Below are 27,500 nucleotides of genomic sequence, written 5' to 3'. Positions count from 1 at the left end.
CACACAGAAAGATCCCGAGCCTGGATTTTAACCCAGGACTGCAGGAACTTCGTATTGTGAGGCAGACGCACTAACCCCTCTGCCACCGTGAAGCCAATCTAGTGACCCACGCCGATAATACAATTATAATGGGGGACTTTAATATCCATATGAATACCCCATCGGACCCACCGTGCGTGGCGCTCCAGACTATAATTGATAGCTGTGGTCTTACACAAATTGGAAACGGTGATACCTCTGACAAGCACTTGGTTCTATCGTATTACAGTTGCGATGCGTGGGTTAATTTATTATTTGTGTAAGATGATATGATACTCCCGTATACTAAAGTAATGTTAGATCATTACCTTGTAAAATTCGAAGTTCAGACTCATGTTCGCAAGCTAATAATTATAATAACTGCTATAGCAGCCGCAACATTAATGCTGCCACAACGACGACTCTTGCTGACCTACTGCCCTCGGTAATGGCACCATTCCCAAAGTATGTGGGCTCTATTGATAACCTCACTAACAACTTTAACAATGCCCTGCGCAAAACCATTGATAGTATAACACAGCTGAAGTTAAAAAAGGCTCCAAAACGCCGTACCCCATGGTTTACAGAAGAAACTAGAGCTCAGAAATTATTATGTAGAAAGCTGGAACGCAAATGGCACACGTCTAAACTTGAGGTGCACCATCAAGCATGGAGTGATAGTTTAATAACTTATAAACGCATGCTTACCTTAGCTAAAGCTAAATATTACTCAAATCTCATCCGCCTTAATAATAACGATCCTAAATTTTTGTTTAGTACGGTAGCATCGCTAACCCAACAAGGGACTCCTTCCAGTAGCTCCACCCACTCGGCAGATGACTTTATGAAGTTCTTTAATAAGAAAATTGAAGTCATTAGAAAGGAGATTAAAGACAATGCGTCCCAGCTACAACTGGGTTCTATTAACACAGATACGACTGTATATACGGCGGATAATGCCCTCCAAAATAGCTTCTCTCGTTTTGATGAAATAACATTAGAAGAATTCTTACAATGTGAAAATTTAATAAGACAAACAACAAGGAGCTCTTTGTATTATTAGGTCCATCAGTGCTAAATATTATAAACTTATCACTTTCCTCTGGCACTGTTCCCCTAGCATTCAAAAAAGCGGTTATTCATCCTCTCCTTAAAAGACCTAACTTCGATCCTGACCTCATGGTAAACTACCGACCGGTGTCTCACCTTCCCTTTATTTCAAAAATCCTCGAAAAAAATTGTTGCAGAGCAGCTAAATGAACACTAAGCGTCTAACAATCTATGTGAAACCTTTCAATCCGGTTTCAGGGCAAATCACTCTACTGAGACAGCCCTCGCAAAAATGACTAATGATCTATTGCTAACGATGGATTCTGATGCGTCATCTATGTTGCTGCTCCTCGATTTTAGCGCTGCTTTTGATACCGTCGATCATAATATTTTATTAGAGCGTATCAAAACACGAATTGGTTTGTCAGACTTAGCCCTGTCTTGGTTTAACTCTTATCTTACTGACAGGGTGCAGTGCGTCTCCCATAACAATGTGACCTCGGACTATGTTAAGGTAACGTGTGGAGTTCCCCAGGGTTCGGTCCTTGGCCCTGCACTCTTCAGTAACTACATGCTGCCGCTAGGTGACATCATACATGTTAGCTTTCACTGTTATGCTGATGACACCCAACTCTACATGCCCCTAAAGCTGACCAACACGCCGGATTGTAGTCAGCTGGGGGCGTGTCTTAATGAAATTAAACAATGGATGTCCGCTAACTTTTGGCAACTCAACGCCAAAAAAACGGAAATGCTGATTATCGGTCCTGCTAGACACCGACCTCTATTTAATAATACAACTGTAAAATTTGACAACCAAACAATTAAACAAGGCGACTCGGTAAAGAATCTGGGTATTATCTTCCACCCAACTCGAAGTATAGCGGTATAGCTCGGTTGGTAGAGCGGCCGTGCCAGCAATTTGAGGGTTGCAGGTTCGATCCCCGCTTCTGCCATCCTAGTCACTGCCGTTGTGTCCTTGGGCAAGACACTTTACCCAGCTGCTCCCAGTGGCACCCACACTGGTTTAAATGTAAAAATTAGATTTTAGGTTTCACTATGTAAAGCGCTTTGAGTCACCTTGAGGAAAAAAAGCGCTATGTAAATATAATTCACTTCACTTCACAACTCTCTCCTTTGAGTCACATATTAAAAGCGTTACTAAATGATGGGTTCCCACTTCACTGTGAGCGCTTTGAGTATCTAACAATAGAAAAGCGCGATATAAATCTAATCCATTATTATTATATTATAATATAAAACGGCCTTCTTTCATCTCCGTAATATCGCTAAAATGCACTCCATTTTGTCCACTAACGACGCTGAGATTATTATCCATGCGTTTGTTACGTCTCGTCTCGATTACTGTAACGTATTATTTTGGGGTCTCCCCATGTCTAGCATTAAAAGATTACAGTTGGTACAAAATGCGGCTGCTAGACCTTTGACAAGAACAAGAAAGTTTGATCATATTACGCCTATACTGTATATACCTTTATATACATATATACATACATATATACCTATACTGTATATACCTTTATATATAAGTATGTATACATATATATATATATATATGTATACATACATATATACCTATACTGGCTCACCTGCACTGGCTTCCTGTGCACTTAAGATGTGACTTTAAGGTTTTACTACTTACGTATAAAATACTACACGGTCTAGCTCCATCCTATCTTGCCGATTGTATTGTACCATATGTCCCGGCAAGAAATCTGCCTTCAAAGGACTCCGGCTTATTAGTGATTCCCAGAGCCCCAAAAAAGTCTGCGGGCTATAGAGCGTTTTCCGTTCGGGCTCCAGTACTCTGGAATGTCCTCCCGGTATCAGTTCGAGATGCTACCTCAGTAGAAGCATTTAAGTCTCATCTTAAAACTTATTTGTATACTGTAGCCTTTTTAGACCAGTTGATCTGCTGTTTCTTTTCTTTTTCTCCTATGTCCCACCGCTCCCTTGTGGAGAGGGTCCGGTCCGGTGGCCATGGATGAAGTACTGGCTGTCCAAAATCGGGACCCAGGATGGACCGCTCGCCTGTGTATCGGCTGGGGACATCTCTGCGCTGCTGATCCGCCTCCGCTTGGGATGGTTTCCTTCTGGTTCCACTTTGGACGGGACTCTCGTTACTAAATTTGATCCGCTTTGGACTTGATTCTCACGGTTGCGTTGGATCCACTATGGATTGGACTTTCACAATATCATGTTAGATCTGCTCGACATCCATTGCTTTCGGTCCCCTGGGGGGGTTGGCCACATATGTGGTCCTCTCCAAGGTGTCTCAGAGTCATCATCGTTGACGTCTCACTGGGGACTTGTGATTTAGGGCTACATAAATAAACATTGATTGATTAATTGATTGATTTTACTCAAGTCATTATTTGGATTTCTATTATTTACTTTTAATTGAGTAATGTTACTCTTGCTGGAGTACCATTTTAGCTACTCTACCCACCTCTGGCAAGCACACACACACACATTACACTTCTTGTCACCATTGCAAACACACACACACACACACACACACACACACACACACACACACACACACACACATCACCGTACCTGCGACTCAATTCCACGCTGAGTGCTGCGCTGCCTTCACTGGGAGCACCACGACTCAGGTGGACTGCTAGCTGGCGCACAACTGGATGGAAGTGTCTCTGCCAACATGTCACATGACAGGAAGTTACAACTTGTGCTGTGTGTGTGTGTGTGTGTGTGTGTGTGTGTAGTTACCTGTAGTGTGTGGAGTTCCCACAAGGCTGTGTTCTGAGCATTGCAGTGTTCTGGTTGGTCCAGTTCTGGGAGGTAGAACCCACTGCCCTGAACCTCGTTGTCCAGTAGGAAGTCACACTTTGGAAATGACTGGCACGCACAAACACACGCTTGTTTTAACAAGTCTTTCTCACACTCACTCACTCACTCACTCACATGCAGGGCAGCTCTGTTGGCAGCAAGGATGCCCACGCTGGCGTTGGGCAGCACGTGCAGACTGAGCATGCTCAGTCGCTTGATGAAGGCCATGGCCCTCTGCAGAGTCACCTGTTTCCTGCGGCGGATCAGCATGGTGTCCAAGCAACGCAGAACAATGATGATGTCATCACTGTGTGCCCCTGAGTGACATGGACATTGTCAAGGTGAGAACTCCTCCCCCTCCATGAGAGAGTCATGTGACCACACACCTGCATGCAGCTGAGGTAACATCTTGTACAGGTGCGAGTAAAAGTTGAGCGGGTCGATGTTGAGAGCGTCACCTGACACACAACCAAGCTGCATGATATCATTTTTGCACTTTTGCTCGCGCGCGCACACACACACACAGCTGAGGTAACATCTTGTACAGGTGCGAGTAAAAGTTGAGCGGGTCGATGTTGAGAGCGTCACCTGACACACAACCAAGCTGCATGATATCATTTTTGCACTTTTGCTCGCGCGCGCACACACACACACAGCTGAGGTAACATCTTGTACAGGTGCGAGTAAAAGTTGAGCGGGTCGATGTTGAGAGCGTCACCTGACACACAACCAAGCTGCATGATATCATTTTTGCACTCTCACTCTCACACACTCTCACACACACACACACACACACACACACACACACACACACACACACACACACACACACACACACACACACACACACACACACACACACACACACACACACACACACACACACACACACACACCTTGTCCTGACAGGATGGTGAAGACGGTCTGGATGCAGTGCAGACTCTCCTGATTGGTCAGATCCTGCACAACAATAGTATCATAGCATCATTTGAAGACGCCAACGTTAGTGGGTGGGGCCATTCTCATACTCACCCCTGATTGGATGAGGCGCTGCAGCACATTGAGCAGGTCATCAAAGAACTCCAAGTTGATCAAGTGGGCAAAACTGACAGGAAGTTACATCACAGTTAATGTGTTTGTGTAAATGCACAAGTGTGTGTGTGTGTGTGTGTGGTTGCCATGGTGACTAGGGCTGTCAATGTCTAAGTGGTGTTTGTGTAAGTACATGCTTGTGTGTGTGTGTGTGTGTGTGTGTGTGTGTGTGTGTGTGTGTGGTTGCCATGGTGACTAGGGCTGTCAATGTCTAAGTGGTGTTTGTGTAAGTACATGCTTGTGTGTGTGTGTGTATAGCGGTACTAGTGAATGAACAACACTACTATACGTGGTGACATTGCTGGGTTTACCAGCCACTGCTCCTCCACATGGAGAGGAGCCAGATGAGGTGGTTTGGGCAGCTGGTCAAGATGCCCCCCTAACGCCTCCCTAGGGTGGTGTTTAGGGCACGTCCAACCGGTAGGAAGCCATGGGGAAGACCCAGGACACGTTGGGAAGACTATGTCTCCCGGCTGGCCTGGGAACGCCTCGGGATCCCCCGGGAAGAGCTGGACCAAGTGGCTGGGAAGAGGGAAGTCTGGGCTTCCCTGCTTAGGCTGCTGCCCCCGCGACCCAACCTCGGATAAGCGGAAGAAGATGGATGGATGGACATAATCAATCAATCAATGTTTACTTATGTAGCCCTAAATCACTAGTGTCTCAAAGGGCTGCACAGACCACAACACAAACCACTACCACATCCTCGGTAGGCCCACATAAGGGCAAGGAAAACTCACACCCTGTGGGACGTCGGTGACAATGATGACTATGAGAACCTTGGAGAGGACGAAACCAATGGATGTCGAGGGGTCTAACATGATACTGTGAAAGTTCAATCCATAATGGATCCAACACAGCCGCGAGAGTCCAGTCCAAAGCGGATCCAACACAGCAGCGAGAGTCCCGTTCACAGCGGAGCCAGCAGGAAACCATCCCAAGCGGAGGCGGATCAGCAGATATATACAGTATATATATATATATATATATATATATACATATATACTCTAGCCTTTAAATAGACTCCCTTTTTAGACCAGTTGATCTGCCGTTTCTTTTCTTTTTCTTCTATGTCCCACTCTCCCGTGTGGAGGGGGTCCGGTCCGATCCGGTGGCCATGTACTGCTCGCCTGTGTATCGGCTGGGGACATCTCTGCGCTGCTGGTCCGCCTACGCTTGGGATGGTTTCCTGCTGGCTCCGCTGTGAACGGGACTCTCGCTGCTGTGTCTTGGATCCTCTTTGGACTGGACTCTCGCGACTGTGTTGGATCCATTGTGGATTGAACTTTCACAGTATCATGTTAGATCCGCTCGACATCCATTGCTTTCCTCCTCTCTAAGGTTCTCATAGTCATCATTGTCACCGATGTCCCACTGGGTGTGAGTTTTCCTTGCCCTTATGTGGGCCTACCGAGGATGTCGTGGTGGTTTGTGCAGCCCTTTGAGACACTAGTGATTTAGGGCTATATAAGCAAACATTGATTGATTGATTGATATATATATATATATATATATATACACACACACACAGGTGCGAGTAAAAAAAAAATAAATAAAAAAAATAAAAAATAAAAAATCTCCTGATGATTGAGGGAACCCCTCATGAAACAGTTCTGTAGACATGAAGTAGTCGTGTGATTTTTCCCACACCTAATATTGCGCTCTACCATGGTATCGAGCACTATTCTCTGGATAATCCAATCAAGACACATATATATATATTAGGGGTGGGCAAATTAATGCGTTAATTACGAGTTAACTCATCAATCTATTAACGCCGACAATTATTTTATCGCACATTTGCGTATGTTGTTTACATGCTTTTATTTTGTTAACGCCTTTTCTTAACAAGATGGCGTCGCCCGGCGTGGAGGGGCTCTTGGTAAAGATGGAACATTTGGCAAAAATACCGGACAATTCCGCAAATTTCCTGGCTGGCTTACAGCGTGGTCACTCCGGGATCACTTACGACCGCCAGACAATTCTGGATGTGGATAGATCGGGCCGTTTTGGACTGAATGAGGCGTGCTTGCTAGAGCGGCTAGCTAGCATGGGAATACTTTGCCGGCTACATCCAGCGGCCTGTGAAGCAGCGGAGTATATGTGTTGTCTGTCTATTTATGAATAATGCAGACCAGGAGTGTTGGCTGACTTCTTAACGTTTGCTTTCAGAGCGTGCATATCACAACATACAAGATGCCGTCATGGCGAAACAACCTATACATGCTCCTCACTCCTGTTGCATGCTGGGTAGGGTAGTTATTTTATTCCCTGGCTCATAACATCACAATATAGTACCATGTATATGATGCCTTCAGTTTATCAAAGCACCAAGCAAACAATCGGAAAATTCCCATCATATCAATTCCTAGATATGGTCATAATTATTTTAAGTGCACTACGCAGAATAAACACAACATTATTAATATTGCTACTACGGATAATTTGATCCAAAATTCCCTAAAACAGCCCACTACCTATAATATAGGTTTTTCAAACATAAGATCCCTGATAAAAAAAAATGTTTCTGCTGTTACCTCAGAAATTGCCTGTTCAGATGTTATGATTGTGGCTCAGAGATTTGTATGTAGATTATATTTATTTTCCATAACAAACAGGATAACTTAAATACCCTGGCAGTGGCAATAAGCTTAAATGTTTGTATTTACATTTTTGGAGTTGATTTTCATCAAATATGCTATTTAACTGTTACTGTTTAACAAGGACTGATTTAAATTGTGTTTGAACAACAAATGTTTTGGCGCTTTTGTTCATGTGGGAGAATATTCCAATAAAGGTGCACTACACACTACTTTTGAATTCATTATTGGGCTTTGCGTATACAATGCAGTTAATCGCGATTAATCGGAGAAATAGTGCGATTAACTTCCATTAAAATGTTTAATCGTTGCCCAGCCATAATATATATATATATATATATATATATATATATATATATATTATGGCCCTAACCCTAATAAATGTATGTAAGTGTGTGTCATACTTGGCCAGCACCTCCAATATAATATAATATAATATATAATATATATATAATACAATATAATAGGTGTATATAAGTGTGTGTCATACTTGGCCAGCACCTCCAATATAATATAATATAATATATAATATATATATAATACAATATAATAGGTGTATGTAAGTGTGTGTCATACTTGGCCAGCCCCTCCAATATAATATAATATATATATAATACAATATAATAGGTGTATGTAAGTGTGTGTCATACTTGGCCAGCCCCTCCATTATAATATAATATATAATATATATATAATACAATATAATAGGTGTATATAAGTGTGTGTCATACTTGGCCAGCCCCTCCAATATAATATAATATATATATAATACAATATAATAGGTGTATGTAAGTGTGTGTCATACTTGGCCAACACCTCCAATATAATATAATATAATATATAATATATATATAATACAATATAATAGGTGTATATAAGTTTGTGTCATACTTGGCCAGCCCCTCCAATATAATATAATATAATATAATATATATATATATATATATATATATATATATATATATATATATATATATATATATATATAATAGGTGTATGTAAGTGTGTGTCATACTTGGCCAGCCCCTCCAATATAATATAATATAATATAATATAATATAATATATATATATATATAATAGGTGTATGTAAGTGTGTGTCATACTTGGCCAGCCCCTCCAATATAATATAATATAATATAATATAATATATATATATAATAGGTGTATGTAAGTGTGTGTCATACTTGGCCAGCACCTCCAATATAATATAATATAATATATAATATATATATAATACAATATAATAGGTGTATATAAGTTTGTGTCATACTTGACCAGCCCCTCCAATAATATATAATATATATATAATACAATATAATAGGTGTATGTAAGTGTGTGTCATACTTGGCCAGCCCCTCCAATATAATATAATATAATATATAATATATATATAATACAATATAATAGGTGTATGTAAGTGTGTGTCATACTTGGCCAGCCCCTCCAATATAATATAATATAATATAATATAATATAATATAATATATATATATAATAGGTGTATGTAAGTGTGTGTCATACTTGGCCAGCCCCTCCAATATAATATAATATAATATAATATAATATAATATATATATATAATAGGTGTATGTAAGTGTGTGTCATACTTGGCCAGCCCCTCCAATATAATATAATATAATATAATATAATATAATATATATATATATAATAGGTGTATGTAAGTGTGTGTCATACTTGGCCAGCCCCTCCAATATAATATAATATAATATAATATAATATAATATAATATAATATAATATATATATATAATAGGTGTATGTAAGTGTGTGTCATACTTGGCCAGCACCTCCAATATAATATAATATAATATAATATAATATATATATATAATAGGTGTATGTAAGTGTGTGTCATACGTGGCCAGCCCCTCCAATATAATATAATATAATATAATATAATATATATATAATACAATATAATAGGTGTATGTAAGTGTGTGTCATACTTGGCCAGCCCCTCCAATATAATATAATATAATATAATATAATATAATATATATATATAATAGGTGTATGTAAGTGTGTGTCATACTTGGCCAGCCCCTCCAATATAATATAATATAATATAATATAATATAATATAATATAATATAATATAATATAATATATATATATAATAGGTGTATGTAAGTGTGTGTCATACGTGGCCAGCCCCTCCAATATAATATAATATAATATAATATAATATAATATAATATATATATATAATAGGTGTATGTAAGTGTGTGTCATACTTGGCCAGCCCCTCCAATATAATATAATATAATATAATATAATATAATATATATATATATAATAGGTGTATGTAAGTGTGTGTCATACTTGGCCAGCCCCTCCAATATAATATAATATAATATAATATAATATAATATATATATATATAATAGGTGTATGTAAGTGTGTGTCATACTTGGCCAGCCCCTCCAATATAATATAATATAATATAATATAATATAATATATATATATATAATAGGTGTATGTAAGTGTGTGTCATACTTGGCCAGCCCCTCCAACACAGCAGAAAGAAGAAGAGACTTGTGAGCTTTCTTGAGAATGCGGAAGTAGATGAGGAAGACCATGTTGAGGATGTCAGTGTGCTGTGAAGGAAGTGTGCTCACATCACTCTCAGACAATCAATCAATCATCAATCAATCAATCAACTCACCAGTTGGATTTTCTTGTCTTTGCTGTCTAAAGCTTCAGCTTCAAGAAGTTCCTGTTGCAACTTCTCTTCAGCTTTCTTCCACTGCGCGCGCACACACACACACACACACACACACACACACACACACACACACACACACACACACACACACACACACACACACACACACACACACACACACACACACACACAGGTGTGACACAGGTGGTCAAGTGACCCGGGTGGACATGCCACACAGGTGGTCGAGTGACCCGGGTGGTCAAAAGACACAGGTGGGCATGTGACACACACACACACACACACACACACACACACACACACACACACACACACACACACACACACAATGATGTGACCCAGGTGGTCATGACACACATGTGGTTGAGTGACCCGGGTGGTCATGTGACCTAGGTGGTCATGAAACACAGGTGGTTGAGTGACCCGCGTGGTCATGTGACCTAGGTGGTCATGCCACACAGGTGGTTGAGTGACCCGGGTGGTCATGTGACCTAGGTGGTCATGCCACACAGGTGGTTGAGTGACCCGGGTGGTCATGTGACCTAGGTGGTCATGCCACACAGGTGGTTGAGTGACCCGCGTGGTCATGTGACGTAGGTGGTCATGCCACACAGGTGGTTGAGTGACCCGGGTGGTCATGTGACCTAGGTGGTCATGCCACACAGGTGGCTGAATGACCCGGGTGGTCATGTGACCTAGGTGGTCATGCCACACAGGTGGTTGAGTGACCCGGGTGGTCATGTGACCTAGGTGGTCATGCCACACAGGTGGTTGAGTGACCCGGGTGGTCATGTGACCTAGGTGGTCATGCCACACAGGTGGTTGAGTGACCCGGGTGGTCATGTGACACAGGTGGTCATGTGACACAGTGGGTCAAGTGACCCGGGTGGTCAAGTGACCCGGGTGGACATGCCACACAGGTGGTCGAGTGACCCGGGTGGTCAAAAGACACAGGTGGGCATGTGACACAGGTGGTCAAGTGACCCGGGTGGACATGCCACACAGGTGGTCGAGTGACCCGGGTGGTCAAAAGACACAGGTGGGCATGTGACACAGGTGGTCAAGTGACCCGGGTGGTCATGCCACACAGATGGTCATGTGACACAGATGGTCGAGTGACCCGGGTGGTCGAGTGACCACAGGTGGGCATGTGACACAGGTGGTCAAGTGACACAGGTGGTCAAGTGACCCGGGTGGTCATGCCACACAGATGGTCATGTGACCCAGGTGGTCGAGTGACCACAGGTGGGCATGTGACACAGGTGGTCAAGTGACACAGGTGGTCGAGTGACATAGGTGGTCGAGTGACCCGGGTGGTCAAGAGACACAGGTGGTCGAGTGACCCGGCTGGTCATGTGACAAACAGGTGGTCAAGTGACCCGGGTGGTCATGCCACACAGATGGTCATGTGACCCAGGTGGTCGAGTGACCACAGGTGGGCATGTGACACAGGTGGTCAAGTGACACAGGTGGTCAAGTGACCCGGGTGGTCAAGAGACACAGGTGGTCGAGTGACCCGGCTGGTCATGTGACAAACAGGTGGTCATCTGTCCCGGGTGGTCATGTGACACAGATGGTCAAGTGACCCGGGTGGTGATAAGACACAGGTGGGCATGTGACCCGGGTGTCCTCACCTTCCTCTGCATGCGTGACAGGTTCTTCTTCTTGTCCTTGTTGGTCATCTTCTTCATCTTGGGCGCGGTGGCGTGCAGGTCCTTCTTTACGTGCACTTCCTTGATCCTCAGACTCAGTAGCGTCCTCAGCACCTGCGTGTGCACTCCTCATGTCACGTCACGCCAGGGGGCGAGGTCACATCGGTGCTTACCTGCGGCCTGATGTTGTAGTTGTGACTCTTGACCAGACCTGAGATGACACGTACGGCAGCCAGAGAGGCCCCGCCCACTTTGTCTTGGTTGAAGAGTGCAGCGAAGGCGTCGCAGCACATCTGGGATACCTGAGGGAGACACGTACAGGTGACAGGTGCACCGGCCCGACCCACGGTGCTCTCTTACGGTCTTGTCGTTCATGAGCGGCGCCAAAGCCACCATGATGTTGTTGTGGAAGTTGAAGTGTGACATGGCGAGCAGCAGCTGGCACAGACACCTGACGGCCACCTGTGCCAGGCTGCTGTAAGACTCTAGCGCCACCTTCTGGCTGCGTTTCTTCTTCTGCTGCTTCCAGTCTGCACACATGTCAGCTCAGCTCACACACATGACGTCTTGTCTGGGCGTGGTCCCGTACCTTTGATGGTCTGCTCCAAGTCCTCCAGGAAGAACTTGTACTGACTCAGCAAACTTTCCTCAAACTCCCGCAGCTGCTTCGTCTCTTTCTTCACCTGTAGCACCGTGACATCATCACATGCTAATGTAGTATGCTAGCTGGGTGTAGCACCGTGACATCATCACATGCTAATGTAGTATGCTAGCTGGGTGTAGCACCGTGACATCATCACATGCTAATGTAGTATGCTAGCTGGGTGTAGCACTGTGACATCATCACATGCTAATGTAGTATGCTAGCTGGGTGTAGCACTGTGACATCATCACATGCTAATGTAGTATGCTAGCTGGGTGTAGCACCATGACATCATCACATGCTAATGTAGTATGCTAGCTGGGTGTAGCACCGTGACATCATCATATGCTAATGTAGTATGCTAGCTGGGTGTAGCACTATGACATCATCACATGCTAATGTAGTATGCTAGCAGTTCATGAACAAACATTATTGTATTTGTTACCTTCTTTAGACTTGAGAATAATGCTTAGATCTTTAGAACCAGCCTTTCTAAATATATAAAGATTTATTTTCACAATAATAATATATACAAACTATGCGAATATAAAAAGTTACGTTTTTTTTGTTGTTGAATTTTTTGTTTGTAATTGGTTTTTAATCTTCATTATTTACTTCAAGTTATAACAGTATGTCTCGATATAAATGTTCTATTATTTTTTTAATACATTTTGGCCAAAGGTCGGGAGCATTTCAATTTCTTACACACACTTGTTATTTCATATGTTGACTAGAGGGGGAGCACTTTTAAAAGCGACACACAGTCAAATAGAAGAATCCCTCCTTTTTAAGAGCACCCTCATGTCACCACAAATGAGACATTGTCTATTAGATGCAATGTTATTTTGTCATCACTTGTTCACACCTCCTCATATGGAAGGTACTTTGCATTCTTCATGTCTCAAGAAAGCTACAAATACAAGAACACGCACATTCTCTCTACCTTGGTGGCTTTCTCTGCAGAGGTGAGAGGTCGTATCTTGTAGGAGGGGGTAATATCTTTAAAGATCTCCACTAGCGACACCATCACCAGTTTCCTGACCGTCACCGCCACGCAAGACTCCGCCTCCATTAGCATCCCCCGCAGCTGCTTCACACACTTAAACTAAGTGCACACACATGCACACGGGTGAGATGACACACTAACACGCACGCACACACACACACACACACACACACACACACTCACATTGTTGATGGGGTCAGAGATGACGCCGGATGCCAGTCGGGCGATTGTCAGTCTCCTCTCTCTAATCATCTGAGCTCGCACGCTCTCTCTCTCCTCCTGCGTCAGTGTCGCCACAATCTGTGGCTCCGCCCCTTCTGAAAACAACAGGAAAGCATCTTTTTAAAGGAGGTGTGGCCAAAGGATAGACCAGTCTCCTTTAAAAAGTCAAGGATGCTGTAAAGCCTCCCTGTCGCTATGGCGATAGCATCAATAAGATGGCGACCAGCGGACCATTGGCGCTTTTAATTTAACATTTCAGATGTCAAAGGTCATCCTTACATTTTAATGGTTCAAACATTTTAGATGTCAAAGGCCATCCATACATTTTAATGGATCAAACATTTCAGATGTCAAAGGTCATCCATACCTTTGTCGCCCTCTAGTGTTGCTTCTTCTTCATCCTCTTCGTCATCTTCATCTGGCTGCTTGGACCTTACTACTACAAAACAAACACACACACACGCACACACAATTGTATAGGGTACCCTTTTGAAACATTTATTGTGACTAGACTGGATGTGGTGGTCTGTGCCATCATTGAGAAGTGTGTTGTTCTCAGTTTGACCAGTAAAGGGACAATTTCACCGTGTGTACATTGATGTTACATCCATGTGTTGTGTGTACATTGATGTTACATCCATGTGTTGTGTGTGTACATTGATGTTACATCCATGTGTTGTGTTGTGTGTACATTGATGTTACATCCATGTGTTGTGTGTACATTGATGTTACATCCATGTGTTGTGTGTGTACATTGATGTTACATCCATGTGTTGTGTTGTGTGTACATTGATGTTACATCGATGTGTTGTGTTGTGTGTACATTGATGTTACATCCATGTGTTGTGTTGTGTGTACATTGATGTTACATCCATGTGTTGTGTTGTGTGTACATTGATGTTACATCCATGTGTTGTGTGTACATTGATGTTACATCCATGTGTTGTGTGTACATTGATGTTACATCCATGTGTTGTGTGTACATTGATGTTACATCCATGTGTTGTGTGTACATTGATGTTACATCCATGTGTTGTGTGTGTACATTGATGTTACATCCATGTGTTGTGTGTGTACATTGATGTTACATCCATGTGTTGTGTGTGTACATTGACGCTACATCCATGTGTTGTGTGTACATTGCTGTTACATCCATGTGTTGTGTGTACATTGATGTTACATCCATGTGTTGTGTGTGTACATTGACGTTACATCCATGTGTTGTGTGTACATTGACGCTACATCCATGTGTTGTGTGTTGTGTGTACATTGATGTTACATCCATGTGTTGTGTGTGTACATTGACGCTACATCCATGTGTTGTGTGTGTACATTGATGTTACATCCATGTGTTGTGTGTGTACATTGATGTTACATCCATGTGTTGTGTGTGTACATTGATGTTACATCCATGTGTTGTGTGTATATTGATGTTACATCCATGTGTTGTGTGTGTACATTGACGTTACATCCATGTGTTGTGTGTGTACATTGACGCTACATCCATGTGTTGTGTGTACATTGATGTTACATCCATGTGTTGTGTTGTGTGTACATTGATGTTACATCCATGTGTCTGTGTTGTGTGTACATTGATGTTACATCCATGTGTTGTGTGTGTACATTGACGCTACATCCATGTGTTGTGTGTACATTGATGTTACATCCATGTGTTGTGTTGTGTGTACATTGATGTTACATCCATGTGTTGTGTTGTGTGTACATTGATGTTACATCCATGTGTTGTGTGTGTACATTGATGTTACATCCATGTGTTGTGTGTACATTGATGTTACATCCATGTGTTGTGTGTACATTGATGTTACATCCATGTGTTGTGTGTGTGTACATTGACGCTACATCCATGTCTTGTGTGTGTACATTGATGTTACATCCATGTGTTGTGTGTGTACATTGATGTTACATCCATGTGTTGTGTGTGTACATTGATGTTACATCCATGTGTTGTGTGTACATTGATGTTACATCCATGTGTTGTGTGTACATTGATGTTACATCCATGTGTTGTGTGTACATTGATGTTACATCCATGTGTTGTGTGTGTGTACATTGATGTTACATCCATGTGTTGTGTGTACATTGACGCTACATCCATGTCTTGTGTGTGTACATTGATGTTACATCCATGTGTTGTGTGTGTACATTGATGTTACATCCATGTGTTGTGTGTGTACATTGATGTTACATCCATGTGTTGTGTGTACATTGATGTTACATCCATGTGTTGTGTGTACATTGATGTTACATCCATGTGTTGTGTGTACATTGATGTTACATCCATGTGTTGTGTGTACATTGATGTTACATCCATGTGTTGTGTGTACATTGACGTTACATCCATGTGTTGTGTGTGTACATTGATGTTACATCCATGTGTTGTGTGTGTACATTGATGTTACATCCATGTGTTGTGTGTGTACATTGATGTTACATCCATGTGTTGTGTGTACATTGATGTTACATCCATGTGTTGTGTGTGTACATTGATGTTACATCCATGTGTTGTGTGTGTACATTGATGTTACATCCATGTGTTGTGTGTACATTGATGTTACATCCATGTGTTGTGTGTACATTGACGCTACATCCATGTGTTGTGTGTACATTGATGTTACATCCATGTGTTGTGTGTGTACATTGATGTTACATCCATGTGTTGTGTGTGTACATTGATGTTACATCCATGTGTTGTGTGTACATTGATGTTACATCCATGTGTTGTGTGTGTACATTGATGTTACATCCATGTGTTGTGTGTGTACATTGATGTTACATCCATGTGTTGTGTGTGTACATTGATGTTACATCCATGTGTTGTGTGTACATTGATGTTACATCCATGTGTTGTGTGTACATTGATGTTACATCCATGTGTTGTGTGTACATTGATGTTACATCCATGTGTTGTGTGTACATTGATGTTACATCCATGTGTTGTGTGTGTGTACATTGATGTTACATCCATGTGTTGTGTGTGTACATTGATGTTACATCCATGTGTTGTGTGTACATTGATGTTACATCCATGTGTTGTGTGTGTACATTGATGTTACATCCATGTGTTGTGTGTGTGTACATTGATGTTACATCCATGTGTTGTGTGTACAATGATGTTACATCCATGTGTTGTGTGTGTGTACATTGACGCTACATCCATGTGTTGTGTGTGTACATTGATGTTACATCCATGTGTTGTGTGTGTGTACATTGATGTTACATCCACGCTGTGGTTGACAACAACACAACAGGTGAGATGTCACCTCGTTCCAGACTCTGTGGGATGACCCCGGTCTTGTCCTTGATAGGAAGCAGGTGGACTACTTCCTTCTCTTGGACACGACTCATCTTCCTGGGAACCTTCTCATAACTGGGAAGGACGTCCGACCTTCGCTTCTTGGCGCCGTGCACCGGGGCGCTGTGACGTACAAAAGGTGAGCCTCAGACTGGCAGGTACAGGTGGCGTGTGCAGTTACCATGACGACAAGTCCCGTCCGAGGAAGGAGGTCATCTGCTGCAGGTCGCTGTCGTCCATCATGTCGGTGGGAAGACTCTCCAGGAAGTCCTCCTCTTCCTCTGTCACACAAGTCACATGACACAAGGCTTTGCAGCTACCACAAGCACCTTTTTACCTGCTCTCTTCACGTAAGTCTCTAGTGGGCGGGGCATGCTGTGGGCGGAGCCTTTCAGCGCCCGTCGCATCTTCTTCTGCTCTTTCCGCTGCTTATTAGCCGAGCTCTGCTGCTTCATCTGCCGGTTCTTCATCTTGTTGTCCAGCTTCACGCTGCTGGTTTTCAGCAGACGCCGAAAGGTCGGCCGCCGCTTCTTGGAGCGAGGCTGCGACGCGAGCCGAGGACAGGAAGAGAAGCACACATGAAGCCTTGCCGGGAGAAATATGTTAGAGAACTATATTGTTCTGGCTCCCCAAGGGCCATATTACTCCTATTGGGAGTGTTAAAATGATGATCTGCTGCCGGAAAAGTTGCATTCTTCTTAAAGATAAAGAGACGTCACTTCCTGTTGTCATATTGTCGTTGTGGTTTGTGCAGCCCTTTGAGACACTGGTGATTTAGGGCTATATGAATAAACATTGATTGATAAACATTAATAGATATTACTTCAAATCTGGATCACTGAGAATGAAGCTCGTAGTTCACAATGACATATTCTATTCACTGGGACAGTCATGTGTTCACAAGGGGCAGTGTCCTTTGGATTCGGGAAAGACCTTAATGTCTCTTGTTTTCATCTTAGCATTGAAGCTAGCTATCGTTAGCTTGTTTGGCCAGTAAACTAGGCCTGTTTATCATGAGGTTCCTTTGCAGCGTCTTACAAACTATTTCTTGTGAACTAATGAGCACTAACTTTGACATTTCAATGTATTTACACCATTTAGTCACGCAGACCTTTATTATCCTTTTACTCGCACATCGACACAAACCAGAGCGAGCTAGCTTTGTTCTACAAACATCATACATCTCACTATATCAAAACAATTGTTCTACAAACATCATACAACTCACTATATCAAAACAGTTGTTCTACAAACATCATACATCTCACTATATCAAAACAGTTGTTCTACAAACATCATACAACTCACTATATCAAAACAGTTGTTCTACAAACATCATACATCTCACTATATCAAAACAGTTGTTCTACAAACATCATACAACTCACTATATCAAAACAGTTGTTCTACAAACATCATACATCTCACTATATCAAAACAATTGTTCTACAAACATCATACAACTCACTATATCAGTACAATTGTTGTAAAAGTCAGTATATAAATAGACTTTGTAAGCAACATGAAGTCACGGAGCAAGATGAAGACCAGGAAACATATCCACACCAAGTAAACACAAGATCATCACAGTTGATGCACAAAGTCTGCTTAATGAGAAAGTTGGACTCACTGGCGCCATTCTGATGTCTTTAAAAGTCGCGAGAAGACAAGAGAAGACAAGAGAAGAGAAGACAAGACTTTACACGCGGGGTCCCGAGCGCTGACCCGGAAGTACAGGAAAGCAGCACGGACTGCAGCGCCACCAGCGGACGGAGGGCAAAGTGCATCGACGCGCCTCTCTCACACTTTCAATCAATCAATCAATCAATCAATGTTTACTTATATAGCCCTAAATCACTAGTGTCTCAAAGGGCTGCACAAACCTTCACCAAACATCACACCTTTTTAGCCACAAAGTACACTTTAGTAGTCCCACTTTCACACAGTCACCAAACATCACACCTTTTTAGCCACAAAGTACACTTTAGTAGTCCCACTTTCACCAAACATCACACCTTTTTAGCCACAAAGTACACTTTAGTAGTCCCACTTTCACCAAACATCACACCTTTTTAGCCACAAAGTACTCTTTAGTAGTCCCACTTTCACACAGTCACCAAACATCACACCTTTTTAGCCACAAAGTACACTTTAGTAGTCCCACTTTCACACAGTCACCAAACATCACACCTTTTTAGCCACAAAGTACACTTTAGTAGTCCCACTTTCACCAAACATCACACCTTTTTAGCCACAAAGTACACTTTAGTAGTCCCACTTTCACCAAACATCACACCTTTTTAGCCACAAAGTACACTTTAGTAGTCCCACTTTCACCAAACATCACACCTTTTTAGCCACAAAGTACACTTTAGTAGTCCCACTTTCACCAAACATCACACCTTTTTAGCCACAAAGTACACTTTAGTAGTCCCACTTTCACCAAACATCACACCTTTTTAGCCACAAAGTACACTTTAGTAGTTCCTCTTTCACCAAACATCACACCTTTTTAGCCACAAAGTACACTTTATTAGTCCCACTGAGACTTAGACAAACTGCAGTGATCCACAAGGGAAATTATTCCACATAGTAGCTGACTTACAACGGATGGAAAGAGTAAGGATGGAAAAGATGATGTGGGTATAAAGTAGACCAAAAATGTACCATATACCAATGATATAAAATATGACATGCTGTATATGTAATATTTGCATATACAGTATATAATATATATTGATACATTATATTTTTATATGATATATACAATATTACAGTATATGTAACTCCTCCCAAAGTCCATCCGGGCCCTGGCAGCATCCATCCAAGACTCCTCCCAAAGGCCCCGGGCGAGGCGCACGCAGTCAGGCGTAGCCGCACTTGTGCATTTTCAAGTTGCGTGGGTCGGCGTAGCGCTTGCCGCACTTGTCGCAGATGTAGCGCTTGCCGCCGGCGTGCAGGTGGCTCTTGTGAGTGCGAAGATGGCTGCCCTGGCTGAAGGTCTTGGCACACAGGTCGCAGGCGTAGGGCTTCTCGCCGGTGTGCACGCGCACGTGCAGCTTGAGGCTGTTGGCGTTGTTGAAGCTCTTGTCGCAGGAGGCGCAGGCGAAGGGTCGCTCGGAGGAGTGCGTGCGGCCGTGCGTGTTCAGGCTGCTCTGCTGGCTGAAGGTCTTGCCGCACAGCCGGCAGCAATACGGCCGCTCGCCGGTGTGGACGCGGCCGTGGATCTTCAGGTTGAAGGCCTGGCGGAAGGTCTTGCCGCAGACGTCGCAGGCGAAGGGCCGGGCGTCGCTGTGCACCCTCAGGTGGTTCTTCAGGTTGACGGCGTGGCGGAAGCTTTTGTGGCAGTGCTGGCACTTGAGGGGCTTCTGTCCCGTGTGGATCAGCTGGTGCGTCCTGAGCGTGACGGCGCGCGTGAAGCCTTTGCCGCACACGCCGCACGTGAAGAACTTCCTGCCCGTGTGGCTGTGGGCGTGTCGCCGCAAGTTCTGTCTGAGGGTGAAGCGCCGGCCGCAGAGGTCGCAGGCGAAGGCCTTCTCACCCGTGTGCACCACGGCGTGCGTCTTGAGCTGCGCCGCTTTGGCGAAACATTTCCCGCACTGCCGGCACACGTGCTGCTGCCCGCCGCCCCGAGTCGTGATCGACTTCCTGCCACCCTCCTGCGGCGACTCCTCCGAGTCCGAGCTCGCCTCAACGCCTGCGAGGAGATGGAGAAAATTAGCCGAGGGTTCCAAGGCGGCAGCGGCGTTACCGGGCTCTCACGCTCGGCGATGGCGGCAGGGTCTTCGATGGTGACAGCCAGGATCAACGGCGTTTCTGCGTGACCAAGTTCCTCCTGCACGGCGGTGACGTCAATAAAGCGGCTCAACTGGCAGCCGAGGCTGCGGTCTCACCTGAGCGAGCGGCGAGGCGTCCTGACCGGCTGCAGGGGCGCTGTACGAATGCTCCGCCTCTGTGCACACAACAACGTCTTAGCTGGCACCTCACCGCCACTTTTGCCCTCTGGGCGGGGCTTACCGACGCCATTTTGGTGGAGCATGCTGACAAAGCGCAGCTTGGACTCCGCCTCCGACAGGTGGACATCCACAATGTTGACCATCCTCCCAAGCGCCTCATTGGCCAGAGTCTCCATGACGGCGGCGAAGCACACCTGAGACACAACACAGGTGACCTGAGACACAAGGCAGGTGACCTGAGACACAAGGCAGGTGACCTGAGACACAAGACAGGTGACCTGAGACACAAGGCAGGTGACCTGAGACACAAGACAGGTGACCTGAGACACAAGACAGGTGACCTGAGACACAAGGCAGGTGACCTGAGACACAAGGCAGGTGACCTGAGACACAAGGCAGGTGACCTGAGACACAAGGCAGGTGACCTGAGACACAAGGCAGGTGACCTGAGACACAAGGCAGGTGACCTGAGACACAAGGCAGGTGACCTGAGACACAAGGCAGGTGACCTGAGACACAAGGCAGGTGACCTGAGACACAAGACAGGTGACCTCAGGTCTAAACAGTGCAAAGAAGAGAAGACGACACGGACTCACCACCTTCTGTCCCCGCTCCTCTTCCTTTTCGGATTCTTTTGCTTCCTCTTCCAGCTTCCGGAGCTGAGAGACGGCGGCGTGCACGAGCGACTCCATGACGGCGGCCAGTTGCGCGTGCACGCCCATGTCGTGACGCTAACAATGCTCACTGAACTTTATTCCCTTTTCACTTCGTATAAAGTTCGCAGAAGAACACGACGAGGTCAGCGAGCGAACGAGCGGCAGTCTTTCCCGGAAGTCTTTTCTTTTCGTTTCCGGGTCACGCTTTCGTGTCGAAACTTGATCTGTAAATTGTTGAAATTGCCTTGACTTTTATATACATGGAGGATATGTTTGTTGTTCAATAAAAAAAGTCAAAGGTGACAATAATAATAATTAAAAAAACATCGAAACTATCGAAACAAAGCAAAACTACAAAGTAAAAGCATGGAAAAAAGGAAAACATGCATTATGTATTTCATGTGGTGATTAGGTGTGTAATATTACATGTTCTGTTATGAGGAAGGAACATGATCAATACTGACAAGCAGCGTTTATAAAACATTTAACACCGCAAGCGACCAAAACTGAACGTCACGTGACTTTACGACTCCGGAAACCGGAAGTTACAGGATATCGCTTCACAATAAGAGCACAGTGCCACAACACAGAGATATGCCAAAGTTGGAAGAAAATAACACCAATGACAGCAGATGACTTATTGGTGAATGAATGGATTTTGTCAAAGCAAGAAAGAAGTCCAAATAGTTGTCGTTACTCAAAAAGCAAAGGTAATGATAATTGGTTGAATGATTGAAACGTTTATTAGTAGATTGCACAGTACAGTACATATTCCCTACAATTGACCACTAAATGTAGATTGTATTCAAACCTGGTCTTCCAGTGTATTTAGAAGATCAGGACTGTAACAACTTATTTTACAATGGGGCGGCATGGCGTAGTGGGTAGAGCGGCCGTGCCAAAAACCTGAGGGTTGCAGGTTCGCTTCCCACCTATTGCCATCAAAGTCGCTGCCGTTGTGTCCTTGGGCAGGACACTTCACCCTTTGCCCCCGGTGCCACTCACACCGGTGAATGAATGATGAATGAATGACAGGTGGTGGTCGGAGGGGCCGTAGGTGCAAACTGGCAGCCACGCTTCCGCCAGTCTACCCCAGGGCAGCTGTGGCTACTGATGTAGCTTACCACCACCATCGTGTGAATGAATGATGGCTTCCCACTTCTCTGTGAGCACCTTTGAATATCCAACAATAGAAAAGCGCGATATGAATCTAATCCATTATTATTATTATTATTACAAGCAAAATTCACAGAGCTTGTTTGAATTCAAAGTTGCAATAAAGTAAAGCTAATGTGTTTTAAGTAGCAGTTTACTATCACTGATGACAGAAAGACTCGATAGTTGTAGTCAAATATACAAGACATGGATCATTACAATGCAAAAATAATATTCAGGTGGAGGACTGAATGTTACTTATCAAGAATATTACATTTGTAGGCTTCCTTTGTTTCTAGTTGGCCTTCTTTTAGCGCTGTAGTGAATGTCGGAAACATCAATGTATGTATGTATGTGTGTATATATGTATATGTGTGTGTGTATGTAAGTATATATATGGGTGTGTGTGTATGTAAGTATATATATGTGTGTGTGTGTGTATGTAAGTATATATATGGGTGTGTGTGTATGTAAGTATATATATGTGTGTGTGTGTGTATGTAAGTATATATATGGGTGTGTGCGTATGTAAGTATATGTATGTGTGTGTGTGTGTATGTAAGTATATATATGGGTGTGTGTGTGTATGTAAGTATATATATGGGTGTGTGTGTGTATGTAAGTATATATATGGGTGTGTGCGTATGTAAGTATATATATGTGTGTGTGTGTGTGTATGTAAGTATATATATGGGTGTGTGTGTGTATGTAAGTATATATATGTGTGTGTGTGTATGTAAGTATATATATGGGTGTGTGTGTATGTATATATGTATATGTGTGTGTGTGTATGTATATATATATATGTGTGTGTATGTAAGTATATATATGGGTGTGTGTGTATGTATATATGTATATGTGTGTGCGTGTATGTATATATATATATGTGTGTGTGTGTGTATGTAAGTATATATATGGGTGTGTGCGTATGTAAGTATATATATATGTGTGTGTGTGTGTATGTAAGTATATATATGGGTGTGTGTGTATGTATATATGTATATGTGTGTGTGTGTATGTATATATATATGTGTGTGTGTGTGTATGTAAGTATATATATGGGTGTGTGCGTATGTAAGTATATATATGTGTGTGTGTGTATGTAAGTATATATATGGGTGTGTGTGTATGTATATATGTATATGTGTGTGTGTATGTAAGTATATATATATATGGGTGTGTGTGTATGTAAGTATATATATGTGTGTGTGTGTATGTATATATGTATATGTGTGTGTGTGTATGTAAGTATAGATATGGGTGTGTGGGGGGGGGCAGCCTACAGGGTGTTGTGATGTAGTTAGAGGGAATATTCAGCTTACAGGGTGTTGTGATGTAGTTAGAGGGAATATTCAGCATACAGGGTGTTGTGATGTAGTTAGAGGGAATATTCAGCCTACAGGGTGTTGTGATGTAGTTAGAGGGAATATTCAGCTTACAGGGTGTTGTGATGTAGTTAGAGGGAATATTCAGCCTACAGGGTGTTGTGATGTAGTTAGAGGGAATATTCAGCATACAGGGTGTTGTGATGTAGTTAGAGGGAATATTCAGCCTACAGGGTGTTGTGATGTAGTTAGAGGGAATATTCAGCCTACAGGGTGTTGTGATGTAGTTAGAGGGAATATTCAGCATACAGGGTGTTGTGATGTAGTTAGAGGGAATATTCAGCCTACAGGGTGTTGTGATGTAGTTAGAGGGAATATTCAGCATACAGGGTGTTGTGATGTAGTTAGAGGGAATATTCAGCCTACAGGGTGTTGTGATGTAGTTAGAGGGAATATTCAGCCTACAGGGTGTTGTGATGTAGTTAGAGGGAATATTCAGCATACAGGGTGTTGTGATGTAGTTAGAGGGAAGGTTGCAAGTCTACTTGCCACCTGCTTGCTCACCTCTGGCTTACAGACCCTGCCACTGGCTTGCCCTTGGCGTGCACGGAGAAGCAGCATGGTGCGTCAGTCTTCTGCTGCCAGAACACAGCCTCTCCTCCTCCAACACTCCTGTCAGGCCTCCAGGGGGCCACACACGCTAACTAAGGCAAACGTGGCAGGGGATGTGGGAGCTGCAGTGGTCCACAGAGGCGTTATGTGCAGACCCACTTTGTGGACACGCCCTGGCATCACCCAACCTCTGCCCCACCGCCTTTTGGGTTAGTCCGGGAAGACAAAAGGCTAGGGGAGCACACCCTGAGAGAAAAGCAAGTGCTGGTAGGCCCACCATAGGCGGTCCTCTGACAGACTGGAGCTCCGGCAGCCTCCTGCAGCTGTGAGGAGGTGCCGGTGGTCCTGGGTTTCCCTTGCCATCTCATACAGCTCCCCACAGCCAAGAAGTCACCTTGGAGTCTGCGCGTCTCTCTCCTCGTAAAAGACCTCAACGGCAGAGTGGGCGGATGATGGTTGCAGAGAAGCTCCACAACGGTCACAAAGGCGGAGGAAGGCTGCAGCAAAATGGGCCCCAATTGTCTTGGTCTACATGCCATTGGACCCTGGCCTTTTCTTTGCCAAGGACAGTTTGGTGGCGGTCTGTGCACCAGTCTCCCCACTTGAAAAGATTCCACGCACAGGTCTTCTCCTGAAGGCAATCCCACCAACAGGAGGACAATCATACTCCTCTCCAGTGATCGCCCACACACACACACACACACACACACACACACACACACACACACACACACACACACACACACACACACACACACACACACACACACATTCTAGCAAAGATTACAGTAATACAAATGGTGATCATTTAATTACATTTAAAGAGTACATGATGTGCAAATAAAACACTTTTGTGTCAAACTGCACACTGAGTAAAGTCTATTGCACTGGGGATGTAACAGTCTATTGCACTGTGGATGTAACAGTCTAATGCACTGTGGATGTAACAGTCTAATGCACTGTGGATGTAACAGTCTAATGCACTGTGGATGTAACAGTCTATTGCACTGTGGATATAACAGTCTAATGCACTGTGGATGTAACAGTCTAATGCACTGTGGATGTAACAATCTAATGCACTGTGGATGTAACAGTCTATTGCACTGTGGATATAACAGTCTAATGCACTGTGGATGTAACAGTATAACGCACTGCGGATGTAACAGTCTAATGCACTGCGGATGTAACAGTCTAATGCACTGTGGATGTAACAGTCTAATGCACTGTGGATGTAACAGTCTAATGCACTGTGGATGTAACAGTCTAATGCGCTGTGGATGTAACAGTCCAATGCGCTGCAGATGTAACAGTCTAATGCGCTGCAGATGTAACAGTCTAATGCGCTGTGGATGTAACAGTCTAATGTGCTGTGGATGTAACAGTCTAATGCACTGTGGATGTAACAGTCTAATGCACTGTGGATGTAACAGTCTATTGCACTGTGGATATAACAGTCTAATGCACTGTGGATGTAACAGTATAATGCACTGCGGATGTAACAGTCTAATGCACTGCGGATGTAACAGTCTAATGCACTGTGGATGTAACAGTCTAATGCACTGTGGATGTAACAGTCTAATGCGCTGTGGATGTAACAGTCCAATGCGCTGCAGATGTAACAGTCTAATGCGCTGCAGATGTAACAGTCTAATGCGCTGTGGATGTAACAGTCTAATGTGCTGTGGATGTAACAGTCTAATGCACTGTGGATGTAACAGTCTAATGCACTGTGGATGTAACAGTCTATTGCACTGTGGATATAACAGTCTAATGCACTGTGGATGTAACAGTATAATGCACTGCGGATGTAACAGTCTAATGCACTGCGGATGTAACAGTCTAATGCACTGTGGATGTAACAGTCTAATGCACTGTGGATGTAACAGTCTAATGCGCTGTGGATGTAACAGTCCAATGCGCTGCAGATGTAACAGTCTAATGCGCTGCAGATGTAACAGTCTAATGCGCTGTGGATGTAACAGTCTAATGTGCTGTGGATGTAACAGTCTAATGCGCTGTGGATGTAACAGTCTAATGCGCTGTGGATGTAACAATCTAATGCACTGTGGATGTAACAGTCTATTGCACTGTGGATATAACAGTCTAATGCACTGTGGATGTAACAGTATAATGCACTGCGGATGTAACAGTCTAATGCACTGCGGATGTAACAGTCTAATGCACTGTGGATGTAACAGTCTAATGCACTGTGGATGTAACAGTCTAATGCGCTGTGGATGTAACAGTCCAATGCGCTGCAGATGTAACAGTCTAATGCGCTGCAGATGTAACAGTCTAATGCGCTGTGGATGTAACAGTCTAATGTGCTGTGGATGTAACAGTCTAATGCGCTGTGGATGTAACAGTCTAATGTGCTGTGGATGTAACAGTCTAATGCACTGTGGATGTAACAGTCTAATGCGCTGTGGATATAACAGTCTAATGTGCTGTGGATGTAACAGTCCAATGCGCTGCAGATGTAACAGTCTAATGCACTGTGGATGTAACAGTCTAATGCACTGTGGATGTAACAGTCTAATGCGCTGTGGATGTAACAGTCTAATGTGCTGTGGATGTAACAGTCCAATGCGCTGCAGATGTAACAGTCTGATGTGCTGCAGATGTAACAGTCTAATGCGCTGTGGATGTAACAGTCCAATGCGCTGTGGATGTAACAGTCTA

General features: G+C 43.6%; 1 protein-coding gene across 4 annotated transcripts in view; it reads right to left on the bottom strand.

Annotated features, from left to right (window-relative positions):
- The window catches only part of LOC133535858 (nucleolar complex protein 3 homolog), a 28,522-nt gene extending 6,722 nt beyond the window's left edge, over positions 1 to 21,800 (bottom strand). Inside the window, exons 1-19 of one of the 4 annotated variants that reach the window (XM_061875846.1) lie at positions 21,667 to 21,800; positions 17,452 to 17,656; positions 17,296 to 17,395; positions 17,083 to 17,237; positions 14,169 to 14,240; positions 13,763 to 13,896; positions 13,517 to 13,678; positions 12,520 to 12,613; positions 12,291 to 12,460; positions 12,104 to 12,232; positions 11,913 to 12,044; positions 10,261 to 10,341; positions 10,092 to 10,192; positions 4,915 to 4,987; positions 4,779 to 4,842; positions 4,269 to 4,340; positions 4,018 to 4,199; positions 3,823 to 3,951; positions 3,649 to 3,746 (exon numbers count right to left, since the gene is read on the bottom strand). In XM_061875846.1, the coding sequence (XP_061731830.1) occupies positions 3,649 to 3,746; positions 3,823 to 3,951; positions 4,018 to 4,199; positions 4,269 to 4,340; positions 4,779 to 4,842; positions 4,915 to 4,987; positions 10,092 to 10,192; positions 10,261 to 10,341; positions 11,913 to 12,044; positions 12,104 to 12,232; positions 12,291 to 12,460; positions 12,520 to 12,613; positions 13,517 to 13,678; positions 13,763 to 13,896; positions 14,169 to 14,240; positions 17,083 to 17,237; positions 17,296 to 17,395; positions 17,452 to 17,656; positions 21,667 to 21,792 (2,279 nt within the window). In that variant the 5' untranslated portion in view covers positions 21,793 to 21,800. Of the gene's footprint in view, positions 1 to 3,648; positions 3,747 to 3,822; positions 3,952 to 4,017; positions 4,200 to 4,268; positions 4,341 to 4,778; positions 4,843 to 4,914; positions 4,988 to 10,091; positions 10,193 to 10,260; positions 10,342 to 11,912; positions 12,045 to 12,103; positions 12,233 to 12,290; positions 12,461 to 12,519; positions 12,614 to 13,516; positions 13,679 to 13,762; positions 13,897 to 14,168; positions 14,241 to 17,082; positions 17,238 to 17,295; positions 17,396 to 17,451; positions 17,657 to 18,744; positions 18,854 to 21,666 lie in introns of those variants that run through there. The other 3 variants (XM_061875847.1, XM_061875849.1, XM_061875850.1) reach the window with 3 other exon arrangements.
- Positions 21,801 to 27,500: the final 5,700 nt, after the last annotated feature.

This window comes from Nerophis ophidion, linkage group LG17 (assembly GCF_033978795.1).
Source record: "Nerophis ophidion isolate RoL-2023_Sa linkage group LG17, RoL_Noph_v1.0, whole genome shotgun sequence".
NCBI lineage: Eukaryota > Metazoa > Chordata > Actinopteri > Syngnathiformes > Syngnathidae > Nerophis > Nerophis ophidion.
This window is presented reverse-complemented; position numbering and strand designations above follow the sequence as displayed.